Source organism: Micromonas commoda, chromosome 4 (genome assembly GCF_000090985.2).
Source record: "Micromonas commoda chromosome 4, complete sequence".
NCBI lineage: Eukaryota > Viridiplantae > Chlorophyta > Mamiellophyceae > Mamiellales > Mamiellaceae > Micromonas > Micromonas commoda.
This window is the reverse complement of record NC_013041.1, coordinates 1,143,498-1,170,430: the sequence shown is the minus strand read 5'-3', so window position 1 is coordinate 1,170,430 and position 26,933 is coordinate 1,143,498. Positions and strand designations below refer to the sequence as shown.

The following is a 26,933-nucleotide window of genomic DNA, read 5'->3' as shown; positions in this document are numbered from 1 at the left end:
TACGACCAGTACGGCCCGTATGGCGCGCCACCCGGGTATTACCCCCAACCGCAGCAGCAGCAGCAGTTCCCCGGCGCGTACGGCGGGTACCCAATGTACGCGTCCGGCGCACAGCAGAGGACCCCGCCGCAGCTGCAGCCGCTGTCGCCGTCGGTGGACGCGTGGCTCGAGGACGAATCCTCGGGGGAGGACGCCGCCGGCGCGCGGCGTTCATCGGGAGGGGACGAGAGGGAGGCGACGAGGGCGTCGTCGGGGAAGAAGAAAGCGCCCTCGTCCTCGGGGGGCGCGACGATGCGCCGCGAGAGCCCGCGCGCGACGGAGGTTCCCCCCCCGTCTTACTTTGGGTACGCGCCTTCGCCGCCGGTGTACCCGCGGGGACCGCCGGGGGTCGTTCCGGGTGCCGTGGGGTTGCCGTCGCCCAGCGGCGGCGGCGGCGGCGTCGACGACCCGCGGAGGCTGGTCATCCTGAGGGACCAGCGCAAGGGCGGCGCGGTCATCCTGCGCGAGCGCGATGAGGTTTGGCTGGATCACGTCGTCGACGACGTGTTCATCATGGTGCGGCGGTTCGACCCCGGCGGCCCGCCCGAGGGCAGAAAGTTCAAGATCAAGGCGAGGGACGCGGACGTGTACAGCTCGCAGGACTGGGACACGGCGAGCGACGACGGGTCGATGTCCACGCGGTCCCAGGAGACGGACGCCACCGCGAGGTTGTAGAGGTTGTAGATAGCAGCGGAGCTCCTCGCCCCCGCGTACTCATATTTATTCGACAAATGTTCCAATTTTCTTGTCTCGGCTCGATCGACTGATCAACCCAAATTTGAGGAAATTTCCCGCGCTAACACTGCTCCACACCCGCCTCGGCACGCCCCGTCGAGCGTCGTTCAACGCCCCGTCGAGGCGTGCATCTCGCGTGCCCCGTTCGTTCAACTCCCGTGAGCCTCGTCATGCCCTGTCAGGCAGCTATCGACCTGGCCACCCTCGCCATCCAGGCCGACATCGCCAAGGACCACGAGAAGGCGATCTCGCTGTACGTTCGCGCGGCGGACGAGCTCGAGAAGGCCGCGAGGACGTTCCCGCAGGAGGCGGCGGAGATGCGCGCCAAGGCGAAGGAGTACCGCGACCGCGCGAACGTGCTGACGCAGCAGGCGCAGGCCGATAAGATCGCCGCGATGGCCTCGGGAGCCCAAGCCCTGCAGCAGGCTGGCAACGTCGCGCACCAATCGCAAGTCGCCGTCAACACCGCGGGGGGAACCGGCACCATGCTGGGAGCCGCGGCGGTGGGAGGCGTCGCGGGAGCCGTGCTGTTGGGGCCCATGACGGCCGTCGTCGCCGCGGGCGCCGCCGCGTACGCCACCACGCGGACGGACGCGACGGGCGACGTCGCGAGGAGCACGGGCGCCGCCGCGGCGACGACAGCGTCGTCGCTGAAAAAGTTCAACGACGAACACGACATCACCGGCAAGGCGAGCGCCGCGGCCGTCGCGGCGGCGCAAAAGGCTAGGGAGGTGAACGAGAGGTACGGGCTAACCACCAAGGCCAAGGCGGCGGCGTCCTCCGCGTACAGCAAGGCGACCGAGATTGAGAACAAGCACAAGGTGAGCTCGAAAGTCGGCGGTGCCATCTCCGCGGGGCTCAGTTCCTTCACAAAGGCGATGGGGGGGAAGGAGAGCGGGAAGGAGAGCGCCAAGAACCTCCCGTCCGTTCCCAGGTAGTGGGCGAGGTATCAGCCTCGAGGCGACTGAGATTATTAGCCCCTCGCGGTCCGCTCGTGCGTGAAGTCTGATGGAGTCTACGATAACAACGAAACTAAATTTCCCGCCGACGACGCCCTCGCGTTTGAAGAAACCTCGCGAGATGGATCCCCGCCGGGGCCTCGGGTCGTCCGTCCGTTCGCGGCCGACGCGGGTCCCTTACCTTGCGCGCCCGCGTCCCCTCCCGCGCCCGCGCCCGCGTCCCCTGGCACCCGCGCCCGCCCCCGGCTTACCCGCCCCTGGCTTGGCCTTGATCTTCGGGGTGTCGTCCACCAGGAGGGTGTCCAGGTTCAGCGAGTCGGGCAGGATGTAGTAGCGGATGTTGTTGCCGCGCACGCTGAGGTGGTCCATGCTCACCGGGTTCTTGCCCTTCAGCGTCATCTTCACGTTCTTCAGGTGGGTGTTCATGCTGACGTCCACGCCTGTTTGGTTGGCAGCGAAGGTCGGGAGGCGTTAGTTAGGGTTGATGGGGAAAAAATGGCGGATTGGTGGGAAAACGCGCGCGCCCGATAACGCGGGTTCGCGCGGGTTCGCGACGCGGGGGACGGTCCATCGGCGAGCGCACTCACCCATGATGGTGCCGGCGATGACGGTCCCGTTCTTCAGCTCGATGGTGACCGACTCGTGGCTGAGCTTCTGGAGGAACCTGACGAGCTTCATCTTCGCCGCTCCTTTCCCTCTGCTTTCTCTCCCTTTGGTTGGATTACCTTTGGATTACCTCCTCCGGATCTACCTCGGCGGCGATGAGCGGCGGCGAGGTGGCGCTCGTCGAGTCGACGAACGATCCGTGCGTGTCCGCGAGGTGTCTGTCACGCGGGGTCTCGCTCGTGAGGCGGCTCGGGTGTGCGCCGTGGTGGCCGTCTCCGGCTGCCGATGAAGCAAAAAGCCACCGGGTTTCCCTCACTCACATGGCCGTGGGTCACGCTGTCAGGTGTGGCCAGCCAGGGTGGCAAATTTCCGTTTGTCCCCCTCATCACGGCAGCCACAACGAGGAGGGGCGGCGAGGGTCCGGTCGCGCTCCTGGATCGGCGAGGTCGGGGCGATGACCGCTCTCGCGGCTTCCAGGGCCGCGGCGTCCACGGCGGCGTCCACGAGCGGACGGGGGACAGGCGCGACGCGACCTCGGGACCGGGCGGCGATTTACTCCCCCTCCTCCTCCTCGACGTACTCGATGTACTCGTCGTCCCGTCGCGCTCGCGCGGCGGTGAGCGCGAACGCGGGGAGGCGGTCCAAGCGCGGACCTTCCGATTCCTACTCCGAGACGTGGGACGGCGAGAAGTACGACATGGCGGAGATGGGCATGTGGGACGTGCCCAGCATCGAGGGCCCTTCGTGCATCCGCCTGCCCCCGATCGAAGCGGCGACGGTCGAGGAGCTCGAGGCGCTGTACGCGCAGGCGAAGAACACGTACTTCAGCGGGCAGCCCGTCGTCGACGACGCCATGTTCGACACCGTCGAGCGCAGGCTCCGGTACCTCGGCAGCGACGCCGCGGTCAAGTACCCGCGATGCAGCCGACGGGACATGCGCGTCTACTCGGACGCCTCGTTCGACGTCGAGCAGCTCGACTCGTTGGCGACAACCTGGCTCGCGCTCGTCGCCTTGGGATGCGCGATGGTGGTCTTGGACTTTGGCGACGCGATGCGCGCGGGCGTCGGGGCCGTCGCCGGCGGGGACATCGGCGGACCCCACGGATCCTCGTTCCGGCCCCCCGTCATCGGCCTCCTCGGCGTCTTCCTCGCGAACGGCGGTTGGGAACGCTTAGGACGGCTTCGCGACGGAAACACCGTCGCGGTCAAGGGCGAGTGCCCGAGCTGCGCGGAGGAGGTGTACGCGTTCCTGCCGGGCAACCGCGCGGTCGCGAGGGTGGAGTGCGAGTGCCACGTGTGCGAACGCAGGCTGGCGTTTCGCGTGGAGGTTGCGAAATCGGAAAACGCCAAATGGCGGAGGGTCGCCACGGGACGGATCTACCTCGTGGGCGGCGGGGACGGCGGCGGCGGGGAGTACAGGGACGGCGTGGGCGGCCCGCCGCGGTGGCCGCCGGAGAGGAAGGGTAAGGAGGAGGGCGTCGAGAGGGAGCGATGAGGCGCGCAGTCGCCTCGGCTTGCATTTTTTTTATTTTTTTAAGCCACGGTAGGAACGACTCGTCATCGCATTGTTACAACCCTCGCGCACGCGAGGTTTACGTTTCATCACTTTACACCTAGGTCATCGTCATCACTGCCCGCCGCTGCCGTCGTCCGACGACCTGAACAGCTTGAAATAGGCGACGAGTAAGATGGCTCCGAAGAGCATCGCGATTATGCCGTACAGCATCGCCTTGTTCGCCATCGCCCGCCGCCCCATCGCCTGCAGGATCTTCCTCGACCTCCCGATGTTATCGTCCGCGCCGTGTATGTGTTCTCGTGCGCTCACGATCGTCTCGCGCTGCCTGTGCAGGTCCTGGAGGATGGAGACGCCGAGGTCCTCCGTCTCGAGCAGCGTCCGCTTGCCGTCCCGGATCCGATCGCCGGTTCGATCCAGCTGTTGCGTCGCCTGCGCCATGCGATCGCGCTGCGACGACGACGTCGGCGCGCTGACGTCGTCGAGCTCGGCGCCCGCGAGGAGCTGCGAGCGGTTGTTCGCCTCGTTCGCCGCGCGGGACGCCAGCTGTGACTCGCGCTTGAGCCTCGCGAGCTCCGACTTGTAATCCCTGAGTTTGTTCAGCATCGGGTTCTTCGCCGCGGGGTTCTGCTGGGACCTGGCCTCGAGGTCCATGCGGCGGATGAGCGCCTCGGCCTCGGCGACGTCCGACTCCGTCTCGCCGATCTTCTGAACCTTGGCATCTGGAAGGGACGGGGGTCGGTTGGAGGGCGGGGGCCGGGTCAGGGATCTCGCCGACGACACGTGTCTCTATTTTTTAGTTGGCGCCCTCGGGGCCACCCGCGAGCGGAGGAGGTGGGGAGGGGAGCGGGGGTCGCGGGCGCACCTCCGGCGAGCGAGGGCAGCGACGAGGTGTTCCGCGCGATGGACGCGGTGAACTCGAGGAACTCCTTCTCGTACGCGTCGAAGATCTGTGGGCGTGGGGAAGGTGGGGAGGGGATGCGACGCGCGTCAGCACGTTCGGGCCCGTGGAAGAGAAGGGACGTCGGTGCGAGTGACGACGGGCGGGGGAGACGGGCGGCGGCGGGGACGTCGGACGCGCGCGCGTCGTCCGCGAGGTCACGGGAGGGTCACGAACCTGACTCATGGTGGGGACCTCCGCCTTCTGCCCTTTGGTGTCTCGCGGGTCTCTGTCCAGAGCGCCGAGCGCCTGGCCAGAAAACACGCGAGCGGTTCAAAAAAAGTTGAGGAGATTCTCTCCGGACCAAATCCGTATGGCTGTGTAGTGGTCAGCATGCGGGAATTGTCAAAATGCACTCAAAATGGACTCGATCCTGTCACATTCCTTGTGTTGAGAAGTGCTTAAAAGTCATAAAGACTCGTTGTAACGCGGACGACAGCACAGCCAATCCAGATCGAGGGCGCGCGGAGAGCGCTCGGGGAGGTGACCGCGGTGAACATGAAAAGCTTCACCAACATGTTCGCGGACCTCCTCAACGACGGCAGGCCGGGGCGGTCGTCGTCCTCCTCCTCGGCGCCGGCGCGCGGCGCCCCCCGCGGGTCGTCGGCGGCAGCCGCGTCCACCTCGACGTGGGTGGGCTTCGACGACGAAGCGCCATCGGCGTCCGACTTTAGCGCGCCCGCGGTCGCGACGCACCCGGGATTCCCCGTGCCATCCCGCGGCGTCGCCAAGCCCGAGGACAGCGTCCACCCGCTGACCCGCCAGTGGGCCAGCCGCATCGGCAATCGCGCCGTCCGCGACGCCTTCCTCGCGCATCCCATCGAGGACTACACCTCGTCGCACGAGCTCTCCGTGTGGACCGGGACGTGGAACACGAACGGCAAGAGGCCGCCGCCGGGACTGGACATCTCCCCGTGGCTCGACGCGGTGGTATCCAAGCCGGATATCGTCGTCGTCGGGTTCCAGGAGATCGTGCCCCTGACGCCGGGCAAGGTGCTCGCGGTGGAGGACGAGAAGGCGACGAAAGAGTGGGAAGCCATCATCGAGCGAGCGCTCCACGAGGGAGGCGGAGGGGGTCCGCGAGGCGCGTCGTCGTCCACCGCCGGGTGGGCCAGCTTCGACGGCGACGACGCCGGGGGAGCCGCGGGAGGCGCGTGGACCTCCTTCGACGCGGCGAGTTCGGAGGACGGCCGGCGAAGCGGCGGCGGGGGCGGGGGCGGCGACACAGCTGGCGGCGGATCCAAAGCGTCCGCGGGATCCGCGGCGTCCCCGTCGCGTCGTTACGTTCGACTCGCGTGTAAGCAACTCGTGGGGGTTTACATCACCGTGTGGGCCACGACGGAGGCGGCATCGCACGTGAGGGACGTGCGCGTGGCGACCGTGTCGACGGGTTTCAACCTGGGCGTGGGCGCGCTGCAGGTTGCCACGCTGGGCAACAAGGGCGGCGCCGCGGTTTGGCTTCGATGCTACAACACCCCCGTCCTGTTCGTGTGCTCGCACCTCAGCGCCGGGAGCAAGCCGGACGACGCCGCGAAGCGCTCGCAGGACTACCACGACATCGTGAGCAAGCTGTCGTTCCCGGCGCCCCCCGCGGCGAGCTCCGACGGCGCCGCGATCGAGCGCTCGGCTTCCGTCAAGGACGCCTTCGCGTGCGTCTGGATCGGCGATTTGAATTACCGGCTGAACCTGCCGGACGATACGGTCCGGGACGCGATCGCGGGGGGAACGCACGCGAGGCTGCTCGGCGCGGATCAGCTGGTGTTGGAGCAGGCGGCGGGTAGGGCGTTCGTGGGGTGGACCGAGGCGCCGGTGACGTTTCTGCCCACGTACAAGTACAGGCCGGGCACGAATCAGTACAGCGGCGGCGGCGACGGCGACGACGACGACGACGAGGGTTCAGGCGACGTCAAGGTGAGCAAGAAGGAGGAGAAGAAGAAGCGAACGCCCGCGTGGTGCGATCGGATCCTGTGGCGGGGCTGGGACATAACCCAGCACTCGTACGACCGGTCCGAGCTGGTGCAGTCGGATCACAAGCCGGTTCGATCGAAATTTTCAATCGTCGCCAGGGAGCTGCAACCCGAGAGGCTGCAGGAGGTGCTGCTGGAGCACAGGCGCCGGATGGACTTTCAGGAGATGGCGTCGCAGCCCAGGTGCACGCTGGAGAACCCAGTCGTGGACGTCGGCGAGTTACGGTACGCGGAACCAAAGACGTGTTCGTTCAGGCTCGTCAACGTCGGCGACGTCGTCGCCAGCTGGCGCTTTGTCCCCGCGGGGGGCGGTTCCCCCGGAGACGCCGCCGTGTCCCCGGGCTGGATCGAGCTTGACCCACCCGCGGGAGTTTTGCTGCCCGGCGCGGAGGTCACCATCGGGGCGACGATGTGCGTCGCGGGCGGGGGCACGGCTGGACCCGCGTTCGTGTCCGGCGTCCTCGGCGGCGAGGAGGATGCCGAGAAGTCGTCCGCATCGAACGCCGCGTCGATTACCGGTCCTCCCGGCGGCGGCGGCGGCGCGCGGGGTGCGCCGTCGACGACCGCCGCGGCGACCGCCGCGGCGACCACCGCGTCCTCCTCCGCGAGCACCGTCGCGGAAGCCGCGCGCATCGCCGCGGCGCGCGCGGTGAACCGCGGGCTGCTCAAGCCCGTCGAGAGCGGCGGCGTCGCGTACGTGTCCGAGGAGGAGCGAAGGAACAACGGCGGGTCGTCTCACGGGGGGTCAACTCACGGGGGCTCGTCCTCTCACGGGGGCTCGTCGCGGCGGGGATCCGCGACGGACCTGGCGGCGCTCTCCTCCTCGCTCGGATCCTCCGCGCCGCCGTCCGCGTGGAACCTGGACGCCGAGCCCGTCGTCGGGCTCGACGGCATACTGGTGCTTCACCTGGAAAACGGCCGGGACTTTTTCCTCACCGTCACCGCCTCGTACGCGCCGTCGACGTTTGGAAAGCCCCTCCGCGCGCTTCGCAAGGCGTCGTTCCCCCCCGACGTCCCCGAGCCGATCCGCGCGATGGTCGACCTCCTCTTCGACCACGCCGTCTCCGTCCCCGGGCTGCTGCGTCCGCCCGCGAGAGCCACATTGGAAAACCTTTCACGAGTTCGACTCGCGCTGGACTCCAGCCACGTCTCCGGCGCCGCCGCGGACCTCTCGGGGATCCAACCCGACGTGTGCGGCTTCGCCCTGCTCGCGTTTTTCGCCGCGACGCCGACGCCGCTGCTGGCCACGCCGCGGCGGTGCGTCCATCGAGTCGACGAATTAATGGCTCGGTGGTCCGCCGCAGCGGTTGACGCCGCGAGCGCCGCGCGGAATGCGGGACCCGGCCGCGCGTGGACGCTCGCGTCGCCGGCGGTCGCGGGTTTGCTGCCGTCGCGGGCGGCGGCGGAGGAGCTGGTTCGATCGACCGCGGACCCGGCGGCGTCGGCGACGTTCGCGCACGTCGTCGCGCTGTTGCGTTCGCTCTTTGGACGCGGTTCCGGAAGTTCTGGAAGTTCCGGAAGTTCCGGAAGTTCCTTCGGTGTCGGGTCGGTCGCCGCGCGGTCGCTCGCGCAGTTCGCGGAGGTTTGGTTCCCGCGCGACGACGGCGCGGACGCTGGGACGCGCATGGGAAGGGTGGCGTTCTTGGGCGCGGCTTGCGACTGCGAGCCAAATTTTTTGGACGGGTTCTATCCCGCTCGCCCCGTGTACGACGTTCAGCGCGGAAGGGGAATCGTCGCGGAGGGGAACGGAAGCGGCGCGGGATCGGGGGCGGACGGGTTCACGCCGGCGCCCGGTCCGGCGGCGAGCGGGTTCGAGAGCGCCGCGGCGGCGGCGAGCGGCTTTGGCACGGGCACGGGTAACCTCATAGACATCTAATTTTTTCTTATTTCTCGGTCCGAAGTAAAAGACTAACTTATGAACGAGCAGACAAAGAGCCGATCAGCCGCGGCGCTTGGACAGGCGCCACGCCTGCGGATCGTTGAACCGATCGAACAGCGGCTCCAGCCTCTCCATCCTTTTCCTCTTCGAGATGTGCCTCGGATCGCACAGCTTAAAGAACCTCGGCGCCAGCTCCGCTAGCCACTTTGGCTCGATGACGCAGCACTCGCGCATGTACTCCTTCGACGTGAGCACCAGCTCGTGGTACACCACCCAGTCCGGTTGCCTCTGAAACAGCGCCGACGCGGGGTGAATGTACGTGGGCGTGTTCTCGACGACCGTCTTGTATCCCTCCTGAGGATCCTTCTTCGCGCTGTGAAAGAAAAATCCGGAGCAAATCGCTCGGCGAATCTTGTTGAAATTTCGCCCGGCGGAGACCACGTCGAGCTTGTACCTGTCCATGATGGTCAGCAGCTGCTTTCGCACGTCCTGCGCCCTTCGCAGCGATCTCGCCTGAAGGTAGTTCTCGAAGCACCACGGCGACGAGAACTTCTGAGCCTTCCAGCTCTCGTAAACGGTGAGCAAGGACAGGTGGTCGCCCTCGGGCTGGAAGAATTTCGCCTTTTTCTGATCCGCCGCCGCCTGCTTCTCCCTCGGTCGGAACCAGATGTTCTGCGCGGATAGGCACGCGACGATGGTCAAAATCTCATCCGAGCACCCCAGATCCACCGCAGCGATGAGCATCTTGCTCATCGGGGGTTCGAGCGGGAACTCGGCCATCTTGCGCCCGAGCCTCGTCAGCAGTCCCTCCTCGTCGAGCGCGCCGAGGTTGTAGAGCTGCTCCAGCGCGCTAATCAGCGTCTGCGGTGGGGGCGGGTCCATGAAATCGAAGTGCAAGAGATCGTTGATACCCATCGCCTTCAGCGTCAGCGTCGTGGTGCCCAGGTTCGTGCGCTGAATCTCCGGGACGGACGTGGGGAGCATCTCGTTCTTGTACGCGCTCTCGGTGTACAGCCTGAAGCACTTGCCGGGCCCGGTTCGACCCGCTCGTCCGGCTCGCTGCCTCGCCGACGCCTGCGAGATGGGCGCCACCACGAGCGAGTCCATCCCAACCTTCGGGTTGAAGACTTTTTGCTTCGCGAATCCCGGGTCGACGACGTAGTAGATGCCGTCGATCGTGAGCGAAGCCTCGGCGATGTTGGTGGCGACGATGACCTTGCGGGAACCGGGCGGCGCGGGCTCGAAGATTCGCGTCTGCATCTCCGACGGGAGCGACGAGTACACGGGGAGGATGTGGAGGTCGGGCACGGAGGGACCGAGGCCCTTCATGCGTTCGAAGAGGATCTGGCACGACGTGTCGATCTCCTCCTGGCCGGTGAGGAAGAGGAGGATGTCGCCCTCGGGTTCGGTGAGGTGAATCTGCATGACGGTGATTAGCGCGGCGTCCTGCGAGAGTTTGCGAATGGTTTGCGAAAGGTGAGTGTCGTCTTCCTCGGGGGTTCGTGAACGGGTAATTTGAAGCCGGGCTTTGGAAAGGAGCGGAGACGGGCTCGGAGACTTTAATGAACTTTTGGTCCACATCGGCTGCTACACCTCGAGATGTTTGCAGAGTTTTTTTCCTCATAGCCCGCCGCGCCGTAAGCGAGGGAAGAGAGTTTGAGCGTCGGGCGAAGAGCGCTTCGGCGAGGGGGTGAAAAAGGGAATATAGACGCACCATGTAATCAGTCTCGGGCGCCTTCGTATACAGCACCTCCACCGGGAACGTCCGTCCCGGGATCGTGAAGATCGGGCAGTTGAAGAAATACGACGAGAACTTCTCCGCGTCCAGCGTCGCGGACGTCACGATGATCTTCAGGTCCTTCCGCTTGGCGCAGCACTTCTTCAGTAAGCCGAACAAGACGTCGGTGTGAATCGTCCTCTCGTGCGCCTCGTCGAGCATGATCAAGCAGTACTGCGACAGCGCGTCGTCGAGAAGCGCCTCCCTGAGCAGCATACCGTCCGTCATGTACTTGATCACAGTCTCGGGCGACGTGCAGTCCTCGAATCGAATCGCGTACCCAACCTCCTCGCCGAGTCGGCATCCAAACTCCTCAGCCACGCGCTTCGCCACGGACATCGCCGCCACGCGCCTCGGCTGAGTGCACCCGATCCGTCCCCTGCTGGTGTAACCGCTCTCCGCCAGGTACTGGGTCATCTGCGTCGTCTTACCGGATCCGGTCTCGCCGATGACCACGAGCACCTGGTTATCGTTCACCGCCTGGATGAGCTCGTCCCTCAGCTTGAAAATCGGGAGCGACTCGCGCTGCGCCTGCATGGGCAGGGACGACTTCTGGCCAAACGTGGGCGCCTTGCCGAACGCCTCCACCTTCCACTGGGGCATCTCATACCCTCCCAGGCCCACGCCCCTGAGCTCCGCGGCGAGGTGCCGCTCGCCAGCCTCCGGCATGGGATCCTCCCAAGGCCGGTTGAGGTCCTTCGGGATGGACTCCAAAGCCGTCCTCTGCTGCTGCTCCTTGAGCTCCCTCCTCTCCTTCGCCAGCGCGCTCTGCGTCATCGCCGCGCGCTGCAAACTCCCGTCGGGGTTCTTCACGATCTTGATCGGCGACACGTCCCCGCCATTAGCCGTCTGCCCCGCCAGAAACGGCGCCTCGTCCTCGTTGATCTCAATCTCAATCTCCTGCTCCGCCTCCTCTTCGTACGCGAGCAGCCCCTCGTTTTCTGCGTCGTACGTGGGGTACTCCTCCGTCTTTAAAACCCCGGACGCGATGAGCTGCTTCGCCTCCCAACGCTCCGGGGACGAGAGCCTCTTCACCGGCCGCCGCCTCGTGTCCCCGGCGACGTCCTCCGCGGTGGGGGTTATTCCGGATAAGCCGCGTAAGGACTGGCCGAGTCGGTTCGCGGCGGGTCCGGCGGGGTTGGCGTACCCGTTGGCCGATCCTTCGTTCCCCCCGCCGCCGAGGAGGTCGTCTCCCGTGGACTGGTTCACGTCCCTCATGCTGAGCGCCATGCGCGTGGCCGATCGCGTGGTGACCTTGACCCACACGCTCTGGTCGCGCTGGACCTGATCTCTGGCGTTGACCCCTTTTTGCGACGAGATCATGGAGACGTGCACGAGCCCCTCGAACTTGCGGCTGAACTCGGTGAGCTCGACGAAGCATCCGAAGTCCATGACGTTGGTGACCCTGCCGCGATAGATGGCGCCCACCTCGGGCTCGCCGTTCTTGAGCGCCGCCGCGGAGGAGGAGCCGCCGCCCCGGTCCCTGGAGCGGCCCCTGTCCCTCGATCGATCCCTGCCGCCCCGGCCCGAGTCGCGATCTCGGCTGCGGTCCCTGCCCCCGCGCCCCCTGTCGTCGTCGCGTCTGTCGAGGAACCTCGGATCGTCCGCCATGTTCGCGGTGATGGGGTTATCGCCGTAGATCTCCCGGGTCAGCGCCTTGGCGCGCTCCACGTCGTCGCGCACTGCCAGCCCCGGGAGGGGATTGTCGGCGGTGGGTCTCACGGGTCTCGGCGGCCCGCCCGCGCCCCCGACGCCCCCTCCACCCCCGCCAGCACCGCCCTTGTTCCCGCCGGGCTTCATGCGTTGGATGATGGCCAGGAGGCTGCGCACCAAGTCGAACGACAGCTCCGCGCCGGCATCCTCAAGGGCCTTCTGGAACGCCCTCGGCTCGTCGTGCTTCCCCGCGAGGTCTATGATGAACTCCGAGAGGGTCTTGTCCGCGATGCCTATGTGGTTCTCGAGCTCCGTCGTCACCTTATTCACCAGCGACAGGTGCGCGAGCTTGTTGAGCGCCGACATCGTGTACGCGCCGCTTGCCCCTCCGACGCTCTCTGCCACCTCGCCCTCCAAAGTGGGCGGGAAGAATCGGTGCGGAAACCCTCAACGAAGTGCTCGTTTGGTTTCGGCGCCGAGCTTTCGGGTCCCTCGCATCGCTGATCAGATGATTCGGACCTGATTCGCTCCGCCCGGCCAAGCTGTCGGTGGTCCCATAACAAGGTCGTTATTCGATGTTGAATCGACGAGGTCTCGGACACCTCGCGCGGGGCGGCGCACGCTGGAACCGAGCGACATGGCGTCGTCCAACACCACGTCATGGACGTCCAAGGCGTGGATGACCGCCACGCTGCACACGTCATCCGGCGCGTGCCCCTGTCCCTCGGGATGCGCGGACTGCGTCTACCGCTCCCTGTCGACGTACAAGACGGCCGGAACCAATTACCTCAAGCTCGACTCCACCTCCACCATCCCGAGCCTGTACCTGGACGGCGACGTGATCGACGGCAGCTCCAACCTGACGACGTGCCCATCGCTTGTGGACATGCAGTGCCTCGCGTGCGCGGCGGACCACTACCCCGCCGCCTACGCGGGCTCGTTCCTCGCCCCCGACGACGTGACCACGATGAAGGGCACCGGTCTGACCTGCCTCTACTACAACGAGTGCGACGCGCTCTCCTCCGCGTGCGGCACCAACTTCACCGCGACGGAGTTCTTCATCACCTGCGGATGGCTCGCCGTGCTCTGGGTCGTCCTGATGGCCGTGTTCATCTTCATAAGGAGCTTCAAGCACATGATGCACACGTGCGATCCTTGCTACTTCATGGAGGACGAGAACCACAACTACCCGCCGTACAAGAGGCCGCCGAAGCTGCCCAAGGGACACTTCGCGTGGCTCGTCCGCGCGTGGCACGTCACCGACACCGAGCTCATCGCCAACACCACCCCGGACGAGCTCATGCTGCTCCGATGGTACCGGATGGTCTACCACTGGTTCTTCGGGGCGACAATCTTCGTCCTTCCCGTGTGCGCCACGCTGTATCACCTCGACAGCAAGGACCAGGACGCGTTCGGGATGAAGCGGATCACCATCGCGGCTGCGAACAGCGAGGGCGTGTTCTGGGTCGTGGTGCTGCAGATGTGGGTCATATCCACGTGGCTGGTGTATCTGCTCAGTCGAGAGACAGCCGCGTACACGCGCCTGGTCTGGAGGCTGCCGGTGTCCAGGATCGGCATCAAGTCGCACGCCGTGCTCGTGAGCGACATCCCGATGCTCACGACGGACGTGCCGCCAGGAAAGGAGGGCGCGAGGGCGCAGAGCGGCGGGATCATGAAGGCGCTCTCCTCCGCGCTGGCCGATAAGAAGGAGAAGCAGGTCAAGCGAACGGGCTCCATGACCAGGTCCGGCTCCATGATCAGGTCCGGCTCCATGACCAGGTCCGGCTCGATGTCCAGGTCCGGTTCGATGTCCAACCCGTCTTCGCCTCGGTCTCCGAGATCGGACGCCGGCGATTTGGAGGGCGTCAAGGTGGAGCTCACCGAGGCCGAAAAGGCGGAGGCGCAGGAGGAGAAGATGGCAAAGGCGTGGCTGAAGAAGAATTACTCCGAGGTTCGCTCGTTCATGGACGAGACGACTCCGGATGACATCGATAAGCTCCGCGCGTGCACCAAATCCGAGATTCTCCGAGTGGTCAAGGCAAAGATGGAGGGGGTCATGGGTGAGGGGTGCGTCGTTTCCGTGCTGCTCGCGAGGGATACGAGAAAGCTCGACAAGAGCGCGAACGCGTGGAAGGCTAGCGAGCAGGCCTACCTGCAAGCCTTGATCCTGGAGAAGGAGCTGAAGGACGACATCGAGGAGGCGTTGGGTGAGAATAAGGGCAGCAAGGACGTGGAAGCCGCGGACTCCCCGAAGGTTGCCGAGCTCAAGGCCAAGCTCGCCAAGGCGGACGAGGAACGCGAGAAGCTTCGCCTCGATACGAAGGAGAAGCTCGCTGCTTTTTCCCAAGCCAGGCTCGATTACCTTCACGACGAGACCCCAAGCCCGAGTTCCATCGTGGTCTTCTCGCGTCAGATGGACGCGGTCATCGCGTCTCAGGTGCAACTCGATAACCAGTTCGGTCGCTGGCACACCGAGCCCGCACCGGGTCCCAACGACCTCGTTTGGCACAACGTCGCGCTGACGGGGAAGCAGCGGTGGAGGAAGAACATTCGCGCGAGGTTGGTGGCCACCATCATGGTCATCTTCTTCTCCGTCCCCGTCAACTTTCTGGTGGCGGCGCTCAACGCGGGTAAAGACGACATCGTCAGCGTCCTGGGAGAGGGCATCTTCAAGGTGCTCATCGGTTTGATCCTGACGATCTTCCTGGTCGTCGCGCACATCATGTCGCTGGTGATCTCCAGGCAGTACGGCTCCATCGCAAAGTCTACAATGGACGTCAGGGGTGCCTCCATCTACTTCTGGCTCTTAGTCCTGAACCTGTTCCTCGGTAACCTCAACAGCACGCCGGTGTGGGAGGACCTCCTCGACTGGATCCAGGACCCGAAGCTGGTCCTCAGCACGCTCATCTACCGATGCGTCGAGGCGAGCAGCTTCTTCCTGCAGTTCTGCCTCCTCCGCATCGCGACGTCGACGGTGCTCGAGCTGATCCACCCCCCGACCCATCTGGGTTACCTGGTCAAGACGCTCATCCACCTCGCGAAGACCACCGCCATGCCCACGCCCCGCATGGTGCAGCAGTGGTCGCAGCCGGAGAACACGCCGCTGCACCGCGTCCCGGCGCAGACGATGCTCATCTTCTTCCTCGGGTGCCAGTACTGCGTCACGGCGCCGGCTTTCCTCCCAGTCTGCGGGGTCTTCTTCTCGCTCTTCTACCTGTTCTGGAAGCATAACTTATCCTACCACTACATGCAGCCGTACCTTTCGGGCCTCACGCTGTGGCCGTGGCTCGTCAAGCAGACCTTCAACAGCCTGCTGTTCAGCCAGGTGGTTCTGATTCTCGGTTTGCCCACGCTGAGCAAGAACGGGAAGAGCACCGAGTACCTTCGGCTGGCGCTCTTACCGCTGCCCGTGTGGTCGTGGATGCAGATTCGCCGATGCATGGCCGTGCTCCGGCGCGCGAGCAAGGTGCCGGTGCAGCGAGACATACTCCAGGACGACCAAGACATCAACCTCGACGAGAAAGGAGTCGTGGGTTCGATCAAGTCCAAGATGACCGTGCTCGGAAAGAAAACCGGGCAGGCTTTCAGGGAGCTGGATGAACGCGCGCTCAATCTCGGAGATAAGCTCGGAAGGCACGGTTCCGATCCTTCGAGCCCCGCCACCCCGGCCGCCCAACCCAAGTCAACCCCGATGAAGACCTACAACAGCCTAACGAAGGACACCAAGGCGTTAAACGTGGACTTGAAAGAGTCCGCGGACAAGGTCAGGGAGATGGTCGCGAAGGGCACGTGGCGAAACTACCAGCCCATTGCGATGTGGCCCACGGCGCAGGAACGATCCGCGGTGTCGGTGCTGGTTCGCAGATGGAAGCTTGGACGCAAAAACAGGGGTAATCAGTCAATCCACGACGCGATGGAAGATAATCAGGCGCTCGGGGGGTTGCAGGGCGTGTTCACTCCCACCTGGTTCGGATCGCTGAAGAAGAGCGGCACAGGGATTCGCAAGACGACGATGTTGGGTTTTGGCAGGAGCGAGGATAAATCGGAGCAAGAAGAGGAAGAGGACGCCAAGTGAGGCCGAAAGGGATTGGCCAACCTGTGTTGATATAATACTGTATTCGTTGACTGTTGTGGAAGATTCATCTTCATTTCCGCTCTGCTCCTAGTCCGACTCGCTTGCCCCGGATGGACGCCGCGATTGGCTCCGATATCCCCCGCCCGTCCTTCCCCATACCGGCGCCCTCGCCCTGGAAACCCATCTTCGCGAGCATCCTCGAACCAAACCCGCTGGTGTGCGCCTCGAAAGCGCCGAAAGAGTGCCCAGCCCCCACTACTCTCCCGTCCCCCTTCTTCTTCCTCTGCGCCAGCGACGCGCGAAGCTCCCGCTCCGCGGCCATCGCCGCCCTGCGCAAGCCCCTGTTGCCCCGTCGGACCTCCTCGCCGTCGTCCTCGACTCCGTCGCCATCGGCTGCACCCTCGGCGGCGGCGGTCAGAAAAGCCTCCGCCGCTCGCACGTCCGCATCCGCCGCCGCCAGCTCAGCCTCGACCTCATCGCGGATTAAACCGGTCCCTAAACCAGCCGCTTCCCCCTCGATCGGAAAGTCCGTCTCCGCCTCCGGCTTTGCCTCGTCGTCGACGTCCCCGACGGGTACGTTCATTCTGTCGTCGTCGTCGATGTCATCGTCATCGTTTCGCATGACGCCCGCCGACACGAAACTCGGGGCGGAACTCGTCCCGTTCCTCCCGGAAACCCCCCCCCTCCCGCCGCCACCGCCGCCGTACGGCTGGCCCTCCGCCGTGGCGATGGCCCGCTCCAGTCGCTCGTCCCCGTCCCTCGGAACCCTCGCCCTCGGCGTCCAGTGCACCACGACGTGCCGCCGCTTACCCCCACCCCGCACCTCCGCCTTGAGACCCATCGCGTGGGCTATGCCCAGCAGACCGCGAAGGGCGTCGGGAGACATGCCGGCTTGAAACCCGATGTACGCGCCGCCGGATCGGATCATCCCCGCCAACGTCTCCGCGACGGCTCGCGGCCTTCTCAAACCCGCGTCCCTCTCGGGGGATTCGCCGCGCCGAGCCGCCTTTTTCGCCGCTTTCTTCGCTGCGCGCTTACCGCTCAAAGGGAAGCCGCCGTCCGCGTGATGGCCGCCCGCCCCTTTCTTCTTCTTTTTACCCGAGCCGGTGCCCCACAGGTACGCCCCGTAGTCGCCCCCCTTCAGAGCCTCGTTCTCCGCCTCGGAATCGTCCGAGACGTCCGAGTCTGAGACGCGCGGCGACGGCACCTCGGCGCCGTCCAGGTTCATGTCCCGCATCCGTCGAAGGTACCGGTCCTCCCGCGCGGCGCGGCGAGCCGCGCGCGCCGCCTTGTCCTGTTCTTTGCCATCGATGTCTTTCGGGAGCTCGTCATCCGGAGGCGCACCGCCGTACCCGTCGCGCTCAGATCTCTCCCACGCCTCCTCCGCCGCGGCGACGGCGGCGTCGGCGGCGGCGTCCTCGTTGAACGCGTCGTCGTCGTCGGAGTCGTCATCGTCGTCGTCGGAGTCGTCGGAGTCGTTCATGCAGTTGCGCATGTAGTCGTCGACGGCGTCGGAGTCGAGGCTGAGCTCGCTGCCCCACTCGCCCTCGGAGTCTCGCTCGTCGTCGTCGTCGACCGATGGCGCTTCGCGGCGGGGCGGGAAGGGCTCGCGGGCGCCTCGGCCGCGCGCGCCCGGTCGATCCATGCGGATCTCGATCCCGCCGATGCGCATGACGGAGTTGCGCTCGACGTTCGGGTCGGATTCGTCGTCGTCCCGGTCCTCGTCCTCGTCCTCGTCGTGGTCGTGGTCGTGGTCGGGCGCGCCGCCGCCCGCGACGTCATCCTCGGAAGTCGTCTCGGAGTCGTCGTCGCTGCCCTGTCGACGGACCCGCCGGCCTCCCGCTCCCGCGTAGGCGTACGCCTGATGCATCTGGCGGTGTTTCCTCTTCGGGCCCCCGCCGTATCCGGGGAAGAACCCTCCGGGAGACGCGCCCTTGAGCGCGACGTAGTCACCACCGGCATCGGGACCGTAGATCCCACCGCCGCGGGAGGACGACGGACCCGTGCCGCCGCCTCCCCATCCGAAACGTCCACCGCTGCCGTGCGCGCTTCGGCCGCGTCCTCGGCCTCCGCCGCCGCGTCCGCCGCGTCCGCCGCCGCGACCCTTGGCCTTCGCGCGCCCGCCCATCGCACCGCGTGACTGGAGCTGGCCAGTTTCCGATATCGACGCCTATTGGCAGATTCTGTTCGGCTGTTCTGCTGTCGATTGAGGACTTTATGTCGTTTTGCCTCGCGTGAGGATGACAGGATGCAACTAATCTCACCGGTCGTCGTCCCTCTCTCGCCTCAGCGCGCCGCTCACCCTCTTCTGCCACTCGTTCCTCTCCGCCCTCTTCCGGTCCTCGTCGTTCGAACGCCTCCGCTGCGACCGCACCTCCGACACCGCCGCCGCCGCCGCCTCCTCCGCAAACTTTGACGTGTCAACAGCCGCCGCGGGCTCGGGCTCTTGCTCCGGCTCTTGCTCCGGCTCTTGCTCCGGCTGCGCCACGGCGGCCCTCGCGGCGAGCCTCGCCGCCACCTCCGCCGCGCGCGCGGCGTTCGCGTTCGTCGCCTCGCCCGCGGGCGTCTCCCACCTGAGCGCGCCCATCACCGGGTCGAAGCCGGCGTCGGCGGCGGGGGTCTCGCGCCGGGCCGGGCTGGGCCGGGCCGGGCCGGGCGCCTTCGGGCTGGGCCGGGCTGGGCTGGGCTCGGCGGCGGTCGGGGGCGCGGGCGCGGGCGACTCGTCCGCGCCGCCGCCGAAGAACGCCTTGATGGGGTTCCAACCTCCCCCGTTTTTCTTCACCTCCTCCTTCTCCTCCTCCTTCTTCTTCTTCTCCTCGTCGTCGCGAACGGACTCCTCTCCGGCGCCGACCTCCTCCCACTCGCGTTCCAGTTCCCTCCTCAGCCACTGCTGCTGCTGCTCCTTCGACGCGACGGTGCTTCGCTGGCTTGGGGGTACCACCGCCTCGCGCCTCGCGTCCGCCGCCGGGTCCGGGCGCAGCTCCCCGGCCGCGGACACGGATCCTTCGCGCACCGCCGAGTCCCACGAAGGTTTCTGCTCTGCTTGTTCGGCGACGACTCGCGCGTTCGAATCGTTCGTCGACCCCGTATTGACCCCACCACCCTTCTTCGGCGGCAGCTCCTTGTACCCGTCCCCGCTCCCTCCCTCTTTCTCACCGGTGACCGCCTTGCCCGTCTTCTCGACCGCGCCGCCGCCCACGCGGAGCAGCACGTCGAGGGGCAGGTCCACCCGCGCGCGCTTGGGCGGGGGTTTCGCCGCAATCGGGTCGTCGGGCGGTGACTCACCGGGCGGTGACTCACCACCCACGGGCGGTGACTCACCACTTAAGGGGTCGCTCTCGGGCGTCGGCTCGGGCTTCGCGGGGCCCCGGGGTGGGGCGTAGAGCTCGGGGAGGATGGCGGAGACCGGGACGTCCGGGGGTTCATCGTCCGACACGGGCCGCGTCGGGACGTAATCAACCGTCACCTGGTTTTGGTTTTTAGCCACCCTCTGACTCCTCTGAGCGGTGATCTGCATCGGCGGCGGCTGCGCCTGGTCCCTGTGCGCGGGCCACGCCTCCGTCATCCGCCCGTCGAGCATGTATCTCAGCGTCCTGGTGAACACCGTGACGGCCATGTACATCCCGCTGAAAAACGCCGCGCCGAGGGTGACCAAAAAGCCAAACATGGAAAACGTGAGGAGCCCGGTGAGGAAGGGCACCATCGACGCCATCGTCCACCACGCCGTGAGCGTCTGAGCCGCGGCGATCCAACACGCCAGGCCTCCCGTGAACGGGACGATGTACCGCAACGCGGCGACGGTCTTGCGAAACATGCCGTAGATGACGCGGAGGCGGCGGAGCTCGTCGTCGCCGTAATCGGAGAAATTCGACGCCGCGCCAGTGAACGCCGACGGAAGGGGCTCGTCGTTTGCGAAGGATTGCTCGCTCCACGATTGATCGTCGCGTGCGTAATAGTCCTCCGCGGGATCGGAACCGCCGCCGCCGCCGCCGCCGAAGCCGAACCATCCCCGCGATTGCTGCGCCTGCGGCTCCGGGGTGGGCACGTAAGGCGCGGTGTCCCCGGGCTGCCAGCGCCCAGCCTCCGCGGGCTGAGAGCGAACCTTGCTGGCCCACGCGTGATCTTGGGAGTCGTCCTCGTCGCGCTCCTCTTTGCCGGCCTTGGCCTTACCCTTGGTTTTGCCGGGCGCGGGCGGGGCGTAGTACTCGCCGAACCCCGGCACCGGGACGTACGCCCCCTTCGCCGCCTGGCTCTCGTTAAGTCCCCGTCGCCCCTCCTCCGGCGGCTGCTGGCGGATCCGGCTGGGCGCCGTCCACCGATCGTCGCCCTCCTCCTCGTCGTCATCCTCCTCGGGCTCGGGCGGCGGCGCGGGCGGGGTGTAGTACTCGCCGAAGCCCGGCACCGGGACGTATCCCTTGTGGCGGGACTCCACCGGGGCGTTGTCCCAGAAGGACCTCTCGTCTCCCCGGTACGGCTTCGCCGAGCGGACCAACACCACGCGCCCGCCGGTTCGAAGCTCGAGACGAAGATTATTAAGATTCAGGATAGGAAGACGCTGCGACGGGCGGGGCTCGCGGAGCGACGCGTTGCGACGTCTCCGGGGCGCGCGCGCGACGGATCCGCGCGTCAGTGCCATCAGCGGCGCGGAGATGCCGGACATGGCGTCTCCCGGCGCCCTATCTGCGCTCCCTGGACTGGCGGTGGAGGGCTCGAAGCGGATTTTGGAATGAGAATCTGGCGGGCAAATTTTTCCACCCAAAAAAGGCCCGTTTGAAGAGGGCGCGAAGGGGTCGCGTCGTCAGAGCCGAGCGCCCGGGGGTTCGAGGGAGAGGCGACCCGCGGAGCACCATGGGGCGCCTCCTGGACGGCCTCACAGATGCGGAGTACAACCCGCACAGCGCCGTGTGCAAGCTCCCGCAGCCCTTCCGCATGCTCGACAAGCTCCTCTCGAGGCTCGTGGACGACGCCGTGAACTTGGCGGTCGAGCGCGACGAGGCGAGGCTCGCCGCGAGGGGCATCGCCGAGGGGACCGAGGTGTTGACGCCGTCCAGGGTGGTGCCGGACGTCGGCGGCGTGACGTGCGTCGCGGCTTCCGCCGACGGCGCGTGGGTGTTCGCCGGGAACGACGAGGGCGAGCTCGTCGTGGTCAACGCCTCGTCGGGATCCGTGGCGAGCAGGACGAGGGTGCTGGCGGGTTCGATCGCGGCGGTGGACGCCGTGGCGGTGGATCCGCCCCCGCCGCCGCCTCCCAGGCCGCCCACGCCCCCTCCCGAGGACACCGCGAGGGAAGGGGACGAAGGGGCGGAAGGTGCCGACGCCGAAGGTGCCGACGCCGATGCGGACGGGCCCGAGGAGGAGGTGGAGAAGGAGAAGGAGGAGGAGGCTCCGCCGGGAGACGGGGACGACGAGGGAGGCGCCGTCGCCCTCGCCGGGCTCGCCCTCGACGACATCGCCGCCGCCGCCGGTGGCTTATCCCCGGCGGACCTCCGCCCGCTCTACCTCGTCGCCGTCGCCGGCGTCGGAGGCGACGTGGTCGTCGTCGCGGTTGATCCAATCGAGGGGAAGATCCCATCGGAGCGATCGTCGACGCCGGTGGTCGCCGCCGGTGACGCGCCGGTGACGCGCCGTTCGGACGAGACGAACGACGGTGACGGCACCCTCGGCACCCTCGTGGCGACCGCGCGGTTCTCCCCCGACGGCACCGCGCTCGCGGTGACGTGCGGCGGCGGCGCGCTCGCGGTGTACGCGATCGCCAAGCCGCCTGTGGAGGCGTTTATCGTCTCGAAGGACGACGAAACAACGACGAAAGGGGAAGAGGCGAAGAGGAGCGGAGACGGGGAGGGCGACGACGCCGCGAAGGAAGACGACGCGAAGGAAGGCGAGGAAGAAGACGCCGGGAAGGGAGAGGAAGGGGTCGCGGAGGGAGAGGCGGGTGAGGGAAAGTCCGACGTCGACTTTGTCGCCGCGGCGGCGAAGGCGCCGAGGCTCACGGTGCTGACGTGGCTCCCCGCCGACGCCGCCGCGCGGTCATTCGGACCGTTCCGTCGGGAGGGCGGTGACTCACCGGGCGGTGACTCACCGGGCGGTGACTCACCGGGCGCCGCAAACGCGGATCCGAGCGACGTCGGGCGCGTGGGCGCGCCGACGCTCCACTTCCGACTCACCGGCGGCCGCGCGGACGCGGCGTTCGTCACGTGGCGAGGCGTCAATCGGCTCGCGATGTTCCAGCTCACCGGCGCGACGAACGCGCCCTCGCGGCTGGCGGTGGTTCCGACGCTGCGGGGGGAGAGCCGGGGGGCGGAGGAGGAGGTGGCGGGGTCGGACTCGGGGTTGGACGGACCGCCCGTCGCGACAGCCCCGGCGGGGGACTGGACCCTCCCGTTTCCCATCTCCGCCTCCGCCTCGGGCGACGGCGGCGCCCTCCTCGCGCTCGCCATGATCGACGGCTCCGTGGTTCTCTTCAACGCCAGGCTGGGCGCGGTGGCCAAAACGTTTCGGCGAATCGGAAATTACGGTCCGGGCCTCGACGGCTACGACCCGACCGCGCCGCCAGCTGTGCACGTCGACGACAGCTGTGTCTCGGAACGGACGGCGAACACGCCGTTGGCGATCGCCGCGCTCTCCTTCTGGACGGGGGACACGAGCGACGAACGACGCCGCTCGCTCGTCGCCGCCACCGAAGCCGGCTGGTTGGCCGTCTTTGACCTCGACGCGGCGAGCTCGAGGGCGGACGTGAACCCCTCGCCGGTCACGATCCGGCCCAGGGGCGACGCGAGGGTGCCCACGGCGGGGCTGACGTGTCAAACGGCCGGGTCGCTGGCGTTCGCGTGCGGCGTGGAGCCTTTCGCGTCGAAGGAGGGGAGTTTAGGAGAGGATGGCGACGACGACGAAAACGAAAACGAAAACGAAAACGAACGGGAAGACGGGGAGAACCGCGAGGACGACGCCTCCGCCGAGAAGCGCTCGCCCGAGACGGAGGAGGCCTCTGCTCGGGACGACGGGGACGTGGGAAAGGCCGCCGCCACTCGCTGGTTCTTCCGCCTCGTGGACGTCACCGGCGGCGAAGGGTCCGACCTCCCCGCAGCGCTCGATCCCCCCGAGGGTCACGCGTTTGCGGTGAGCCCCGCGGGAATCGTCGTGCACGCCTTCGCGGGGGGGAACCTGGCGGTGGTGGGATCGAACGAACTCCCAAGGCCGGCGAAGGGTCCGACGCCCGACCCGGGCGCCGCGGAGGAGGAGGGAGGAGACGCAGGTGGGACGGACGCGGCGGAGGGGGGTGGCGCCGCGGAGGAGGGCGGTGACTCACCGGAGAACTCGCGTGGGGTCGCCACTCGCCTGTGCCTGTACGCGCTGCCAACGCGAGGGGAACGAAAGCCTCCATCCGGCGTCCCTCCGCGTCGCGTCAGCGAGGTTGAGCGCGCGTCTCTCACTCCGAAAGGGGCGAACCTGGCGGCGGCTCGGGCGCTCCATCCGCCAGATGTCGTCGGCGTCGTCCTCGCCAGGCTTCGCGCCAGTCGCGGCGGCGCCGAGGAGCGGTCGAAGAGGATGCGGTGGCGGCACGACGAGATCCTCGGGAAGCTCAGTCGCGACGCGAAGGTGGCGGCGATGAGCGCCGTGGTCGATAAGAGGTTCGCGCTCGGGCCCGCGCGGTGACGCGAACGAAGGCGTCGCCGCCGTGAATCCGTGAATCCATCGAGTAAGCGTCGCGAGCGTATCATCGTGTCATCGTCTATCGCCCGTCGTCCACGCGATGGCTCGTCGTCTATCTAGTGCTATCTCGCTATGGCTGGTTGAGCGCTATGGCTGGCCAGTGCCGGGGCTTGCGAGCGTCCACGATGGCGTCGAACGCGGCGTTGAGCTCAGCCTCCAGCGCCGCCACTCGCGCCGCGCCTTCCGTTCCGTACGTTTCAGTCCCGTCTACCCCTCCCTGCTCACAGCTGTGCGCTCCCCCCCGTTCGTCGACCGACGCGCCGCCGCCGCCGTCATCGTTCGCCTCCGCCGCGCGCCGCGCGGCGATGATGGCGGCCACCTTAGCCTCGGCGACCTCCGCGGCGGGCACCTTGGGCCGTTCCCGCCGCCTCGCCTCCCTTCGCCTTTCGCGCACCTTCGCCTCCCTTCGCCTCTCGGTCGCGGCGAACAGCGCGAGCCACTCCTCGCTCATCTGGAAGCCCTCGTGCTCCTCCGGGACGATGATCTCATCCTCTCCGGGGAGCCAGACGTCGCCGTCGTCGTCCGCGTGCGCGAGATCATCGTCCCGCGCGAACGCGCCCGCGCCCCCCCCCGGACGCTCTTCTTCGTCCCAACCGTCGTCGCACCCTTCGTCCCCGTCGCGACGCCCGTCCCCGTCGCGACGCCACGGCAGATATCCCCGGAGCGCGGGGTCTCCGTCTCGAGGTTTCTCGCGTCCGGGGCCGGCGCGGCGCGGGGGCCATCGGACGAGGTCGCGCCACGACCCATCGAGGCCGCGCCATCCCCGGGGCGGGGGCGGGGGCGGGCATCCGGGCGGCGGGCGCGGGAGGAGCCAGGGAGGTGGGGGCCGGCTGAAGTCCGGGGGAGGGAGGGGCGGGGGAAGGGGATGATCGCGGGGGAGTTCGAGCGGCCGAGGACCGTATCGCCAGTCCTCGCGCCTCCTCCCCATCGCGCCGGGCGAAGTGGGCGTCGACGTCGTCCCGCCCGAATCCGTGTTGGCCGGCAGTTGGGCGGCGGAAAGTTTCCAATTTTTCAGGGTCGAGTTCCCGCCGGCCGCTCTCAGTGCGCCCGTGCGCCTCGGGGATTCGCGACCCTCCCAGGACGCTCGTTCGGATCCGACCATGACCATTCCCCGCGAAGACGGCCGCTCCGCCGAGCAGATGCGACCCATATGTGCGCGCCCCGCCGCCCCGTCCGCATCCCCCATCAACCCCCCCCACGCCCGACAATACCTAACGGAATCGATCTTCGCCCCGTCGTTCGTCCGCGTACTGACCGAACCCACCGCCCGATCCCGCTCCCGCGCAGTCGTCAAGACGGGTGTCATCAGCCAGGCTGCGGGCAGCGCCTACGTCGAGCTCGACAAGACCAAGGTGATGTGCGGCGTGTACGGCCCGAGGCAGGGCGGACCGGGAATCGACAAGGTGGAGTTTGATCGCGGGCGACTCGACGTCGACGTGAAGCTCGCCACCTTCGCCACGTCGGGGCCGCGGGGCAAGGTGGCGCAGGGCGACGCCGAGCGCGAGTTCTCCTCCATCGTTCACAGGGCGCTATCCGGCGCGGTCATGACGGAGACGTTCCCGAAGACCACGGTGGACGTCTTCGCCACGGTGCTCGAAGCGAACGGATCGGAGCTCTGCGCGACAATCGCCGCGGCTTCCGCGGCGCTGTGCGAGGCTGGAGTCGCCATGCGCGACCTCGTCTCCGCGTGCACCGTCACCAGGAACAGACGGACGGGGGTGCCGGGCGGGGGTGCCGAGGGGGGTGCCGATGGGGGTGCCGAGGGTGGCGGCGCCGACGGACCAAACGCGCTGCTCCTCGACCCGGCGCGAGGGGAGGAGGCGGCGGCGGAGGCTGGCGTGACCCTCGCGTACATGTGCCGGTTGGGCGAGGCGTCGCAGGTGGTGGCGACGGGGACGTGGGACGGGGAGTCGCTGGACGACGCGGTGCAGCTGGCGGCGAGTGGATGCGCGCGAGTCGACGCGGCGCTGAGGGAGGCGCTGCGGAGCTCCGTCCCGGCGTGAAGATTTCATCGGTGAAGATACCGTCAGCGATGAAGAGCCTCTTCTAAACTCGTAACCGAGCCTCTTCCAACGACGCCGACGGACGCCGATGGATACGTCCCGCGTGGGTGCTAACCCTAAGCCTCAACCCTATACCGCCGTCGCCCCTCTCCCTGTGTATACGTATCCCGGCGCGTTCGCCGACCTCGCCAAAGATGCGCCAAAGACGATCAACCTCGATCGTCGGTTGCGCCTCCCCACGCAAGCGCCGACGTGCTCCCGCCTGAGCGCCGCGACCGCCCGCCCCTTTCGCGCGTTGAGTTCCGCGAGCACCCCGTCCACCTCCTCGTCCACGCGCGCGTTGTGCGACGCCACCGCGCTGGCGTGCTTGAAGAAGATGGCGTAGACGGCGACGATGGCGACGACGGGGAGCACCGCCCCGATGAACGTCGCCCTCAGCACCGACGCCTGCAGCGCAAACACGGCTCCCACCGCCGGGAACGGGAGCCAGTACAGCCAGTGCGACGCGGCCCTGTACGGTTCCGTCGCCGCGCACAGGCGCCGCTTCAGCTCGTCGAACTCCGGCCGCGTCAACCCCGCGACGTCCACGAGCGTCGCGGAGAACTCGGCGCGATCGAACCCGGGGCGGTTGAAGCTGTTGTCCCAGCAGCCTAAACCCTTCCTCAACCCCCGGGGAAGAAAGGCGCACGGCTGCTTGCTCTCATCCGCGAGATCGTAAAGGTCGTACTCCATGGATGGGCCGCCTGGGGGGTGGCCTGGGGGGGGCGCCCGCCCCGCGATGACGTCGTCTGTTTTTCCTCCCCGTGGAGTGCCCAACTGCCAAAAACGTCAAACCGGAACCATCGGCAGATCGGAAAAGATGCCGGCGGGAACTGCTCGTCTTCGCTTGAAACTTTAAACCCAGGTTGGCGAATTGAGAAGCGGGAAACGTGACTCATCGCCGTTCGTGAACCGTCGCTTTTTCGGACCTTTTCGTTTTTTTTCGCGCCTCTGCGGAGATATTTAGCTGCTTTTTGGGAAGAATGCCGGCGCGTTGAGTCGCGTTGGCACACCGAACGCGCGTCTGCGACACAGACA

The 26,933-nt window shown here is 67.2% G+C and overlaps 12 protein-coding genes across 12 annotated transcripts; 6 read left to right on the top strand and 6 right to left on the bottom strand.

Annotated features, from left to right (window-relative positions):
- Nucleotides 1-944: 944 nt before the first annotated feature.
- On the top strand, nucleotides 945-1,816 carry MICPUN_58042 (hypothetical protein; the record flags this gene model as incomplete). The annotated part of the gene is made up of 1 exon (XM_002501815.1): nucleotides 945-1,816. One exon carries the CDS (start codon nucleotides 945-947, stop codon nucleotides 1,710-1,712), a length of 768 nt encoding a protein of 255 aa, XP_002501861.1. The 3' UTR covers nucleotides 1,713-1,816.
- MICPUN_58041 (predicted protein) lies at nucleotides 1,773-2,593 on the bottom strand. The gene is made up of 2 exons (XM_002501419.1): nucleotides 2,321-2,593; nucleotides 1,773-2,173 (listed from the first exon to the last, which is right to left on the bottom strand). The coding sequence occupies exons 1-2, from the start codon at nucleotides 2,409-2,411 to the stop codon at nucleotides 1,911-1,913; spliced, it is 354 nt and encodes a 117-aa protein (XP_002501465.1). The 5' UTR covers nucleotides 2,412-2,593; the 3' UTR covers nucleotides 1,773-1,910.
- Nucleotides 2,594-2,762: 169 nt separating this feature from the next.
- Nucleotides 2,763-3,898, top strand: MICPUN_58040 (hypothetical protein). The gene has a single exon (XM_002501814.1). The coding sequence runs from the start codon at nucleotides 2,794-2,796 to the stop codon at nucleotides 3,832-3,834; it is 1,041 nt and encodes a 346-aa protein (XP_002501860.1). The 5' UTR covers nucleotides 2,763-2,793; the 3' UTR covers nucleotides 3,835-3,898.
- On the bottom strand, nucleotides 3,850-5,007 carry MICPUN_58039 (predicted protein). Its single transcript, XM_002501418.1, has 3 exons — nucleotides 4,970-5,007; nucleotides 4,718-4,802; nucleotides 3,850-4,574 (listed from the first exon to the last, which is right to left on the bottom strand). Exons 1-3 carry the CDS (start codon nucleotides 4,976-4,978, stop codon nucleotides 3,967-3,969), a joined length of 702 nt encoding a protein of 233 aa, XP_002501464.1. The 5' UTR covers nucleotides 4,979-5,007; the 3' UTR covers nucleotides 3,850-3,966.
- Nucleotides 5,008-5,308: 301 nt separating this feature from the next.
- On the top strand, nucleotides 5,309-6,937 carry MICPUN_81108 (predicted protein; the record flags this gene model as incomplete). The annotated part of the gene is made up of 1 exon (XM_002501813.1): nucleotides 5,309-6,937. A coding segment is annotated over one exon (1,629 nt), but the record flags the coding sequence as incomplete, so codon positions are not given.
- A 1,761-nt stretch (nucleotides 6,938-8,698) lies between these two features.
- MICPUN_58037 (predicted protein) lies at nucleotides 8,699-12,434 on the bottom strand (the record flags this gene model as incomplete). The annotated part of the gene is made up of 2 exons (XM_002501417.1): nucleotides 8,699-10,129; nucleotides 10,353-12,434. The coding sequence occupies 2 exons, from the start codon at nucleotides 12,432-12,434 to the stop codon at nucleotides 8,699-8,701; spliced, it is 3,513 nt and encodes a 1,170-aa protein (XP_002501463.1).
- Nucleotides 12,435-12,954: 520 nt separating this feature from the next.
- MICPUN_100164 (predicted protein) lies at nucleotides 12,955-16,143 on the top strand (the record flags this gene model as incomplete). Its single annotated transcript, XM_002501812.1, has 1 exon — nucleotides 12,955-16,143. The coding sequence occupies one exon, from the start codon at nucleotides 12,955-12,957 to the stop codon at nucleotides 16,141-16,143; it is 3,189 nt and encodes a 1,062-aa protein (XP_002501858.1).
- A 70-nt stretch (nucleotides 16,144-16,213) lies between these two features.
- On the bottom strand, nucleotides 16,214-20,803 carry MICPUN_100163 (predicted protein; the record flags this gene model as incomplete). The annotated part of the gene is made up of 2 exons (XM_002501416.1): nucleotides 16,214-18,313; nucleotides 18,446-20,803. The coding sequence occupies 2 exons, from the start codon at nucleotides 20,801-20,803 to the stop codon at nucleotides 16,214-16,216; spliced, it is 4,458 nt and encodes a 1,485-aa protein (XP_002501462.1).
- Nucleotides 20,804-20,991: 188 nt separating this feature from the next.
- Nucleotides 20,992-23,796, top strand: MICPUN_58033 (predicted protein; the record flags this gene model as incomplete). The annotated part of the gene is made up of 1 exon (XM_002501811.1): nucleotides 20,992-23,796. One exon carries the CDS (start codon nucleotides 20,992-20,994, stop codon nucleotides 23,794-23,796), a length of 2,805 nt encoding a protein of 934 aa, XP_002501857.1.
- Nucleotides 23,797-23,923: 127 nt separating this feature from the next.
- MICPUN_58032 (predicted protein) lies at nucleotides 23,924-24,781 on the bottom strand (the record flags this gene model as incomplete). The annotated part of the gene is made up of 1 exon (XM_002501415.1): nucleotides 23,924-24,781. The coding sequence occupies one exon, from the start codon at nucleotides 24,779-24,781 to the stop codon at nucleotides 23,924-23,926; it is 858 nt and encodes a 285-aa protein (XP_002501461.1).
- A 172-nt stretch (nucleotides 24,782-24,953) lies between these two features.
- MICPUN_80624 (predicted protein) lies at nucleotides 24,954-25,856 on the top strand (the record flags this gene model as incomplete). The annotated part of the gene is made up of 3 exons (XM_002501810.1): nucleotides 24,954-25,005; nucleotides 25,141-25,547; nucleotides 25,617-25,856. The coding sequence occupies 3 exons, from the start codon at nucleotides 24,954-24,956 to the stop codon at nucleotides 25,854-25,856; spliced, it is 699 nt and encodes a 232-aa protein (XP_002501856.1).
- A 129-nt stretch (nucleotides 25,857-25,985) lies between these two features.
- On the bottom strand, nucleotides 25,986-26,588 carry MICPUN_58030 (predicted protein; the record flags this gene model as incomplete). The annotated part of the gene is made up of 1 exon (XM_002501414.1): nucleotides 25,986-26,588. One exon carries the CDS (start codon nucleotides 26,586-26,588, stop codon nucleotides 25,986-25,988), a length of 603 nt encoding a protein of 200 aa, XP_002501460.1.
- Between the last annotated feature and the right edge of the window lie 345 nt (nucleotides 26,589-26,933).

Bases quoted from the DNA above. Each gene is read 5' to 3' on its own strand.
- MICPUN_58041 (XM_002501419.1), bottom strand. From the start codon at position 2,411: ATGAAGCTCGTCAGGTTCCTCCAGAAGCTCAGCCACGAGTCGGTCACC. The intron at 2,174-2,320 runs GTGAGTGCGCTC...CCAACCAAACAG, and splicing joins CATCGCCGGCACCATCATGG to GCGTGGACGTCAGCATGAAC.
- MICPUN_58040 (XM_002501814.1), top strand. From the start codon at position 2,794: ATGACCGCTCTCGCGGCTTCCAGGGCCGCGGCGTCCACGGCGGCGTCC.
- MICPUN_58039 (XM_002501418.1), bottom strand. The intron at 4,575-4,717 runs GTGCGCCCGCGA...CGTCCCTTCCAG, and splicing joins GCTGCCCTCGCTCGCCGGAG to ATGCCAAGGTTCAGAAGATC.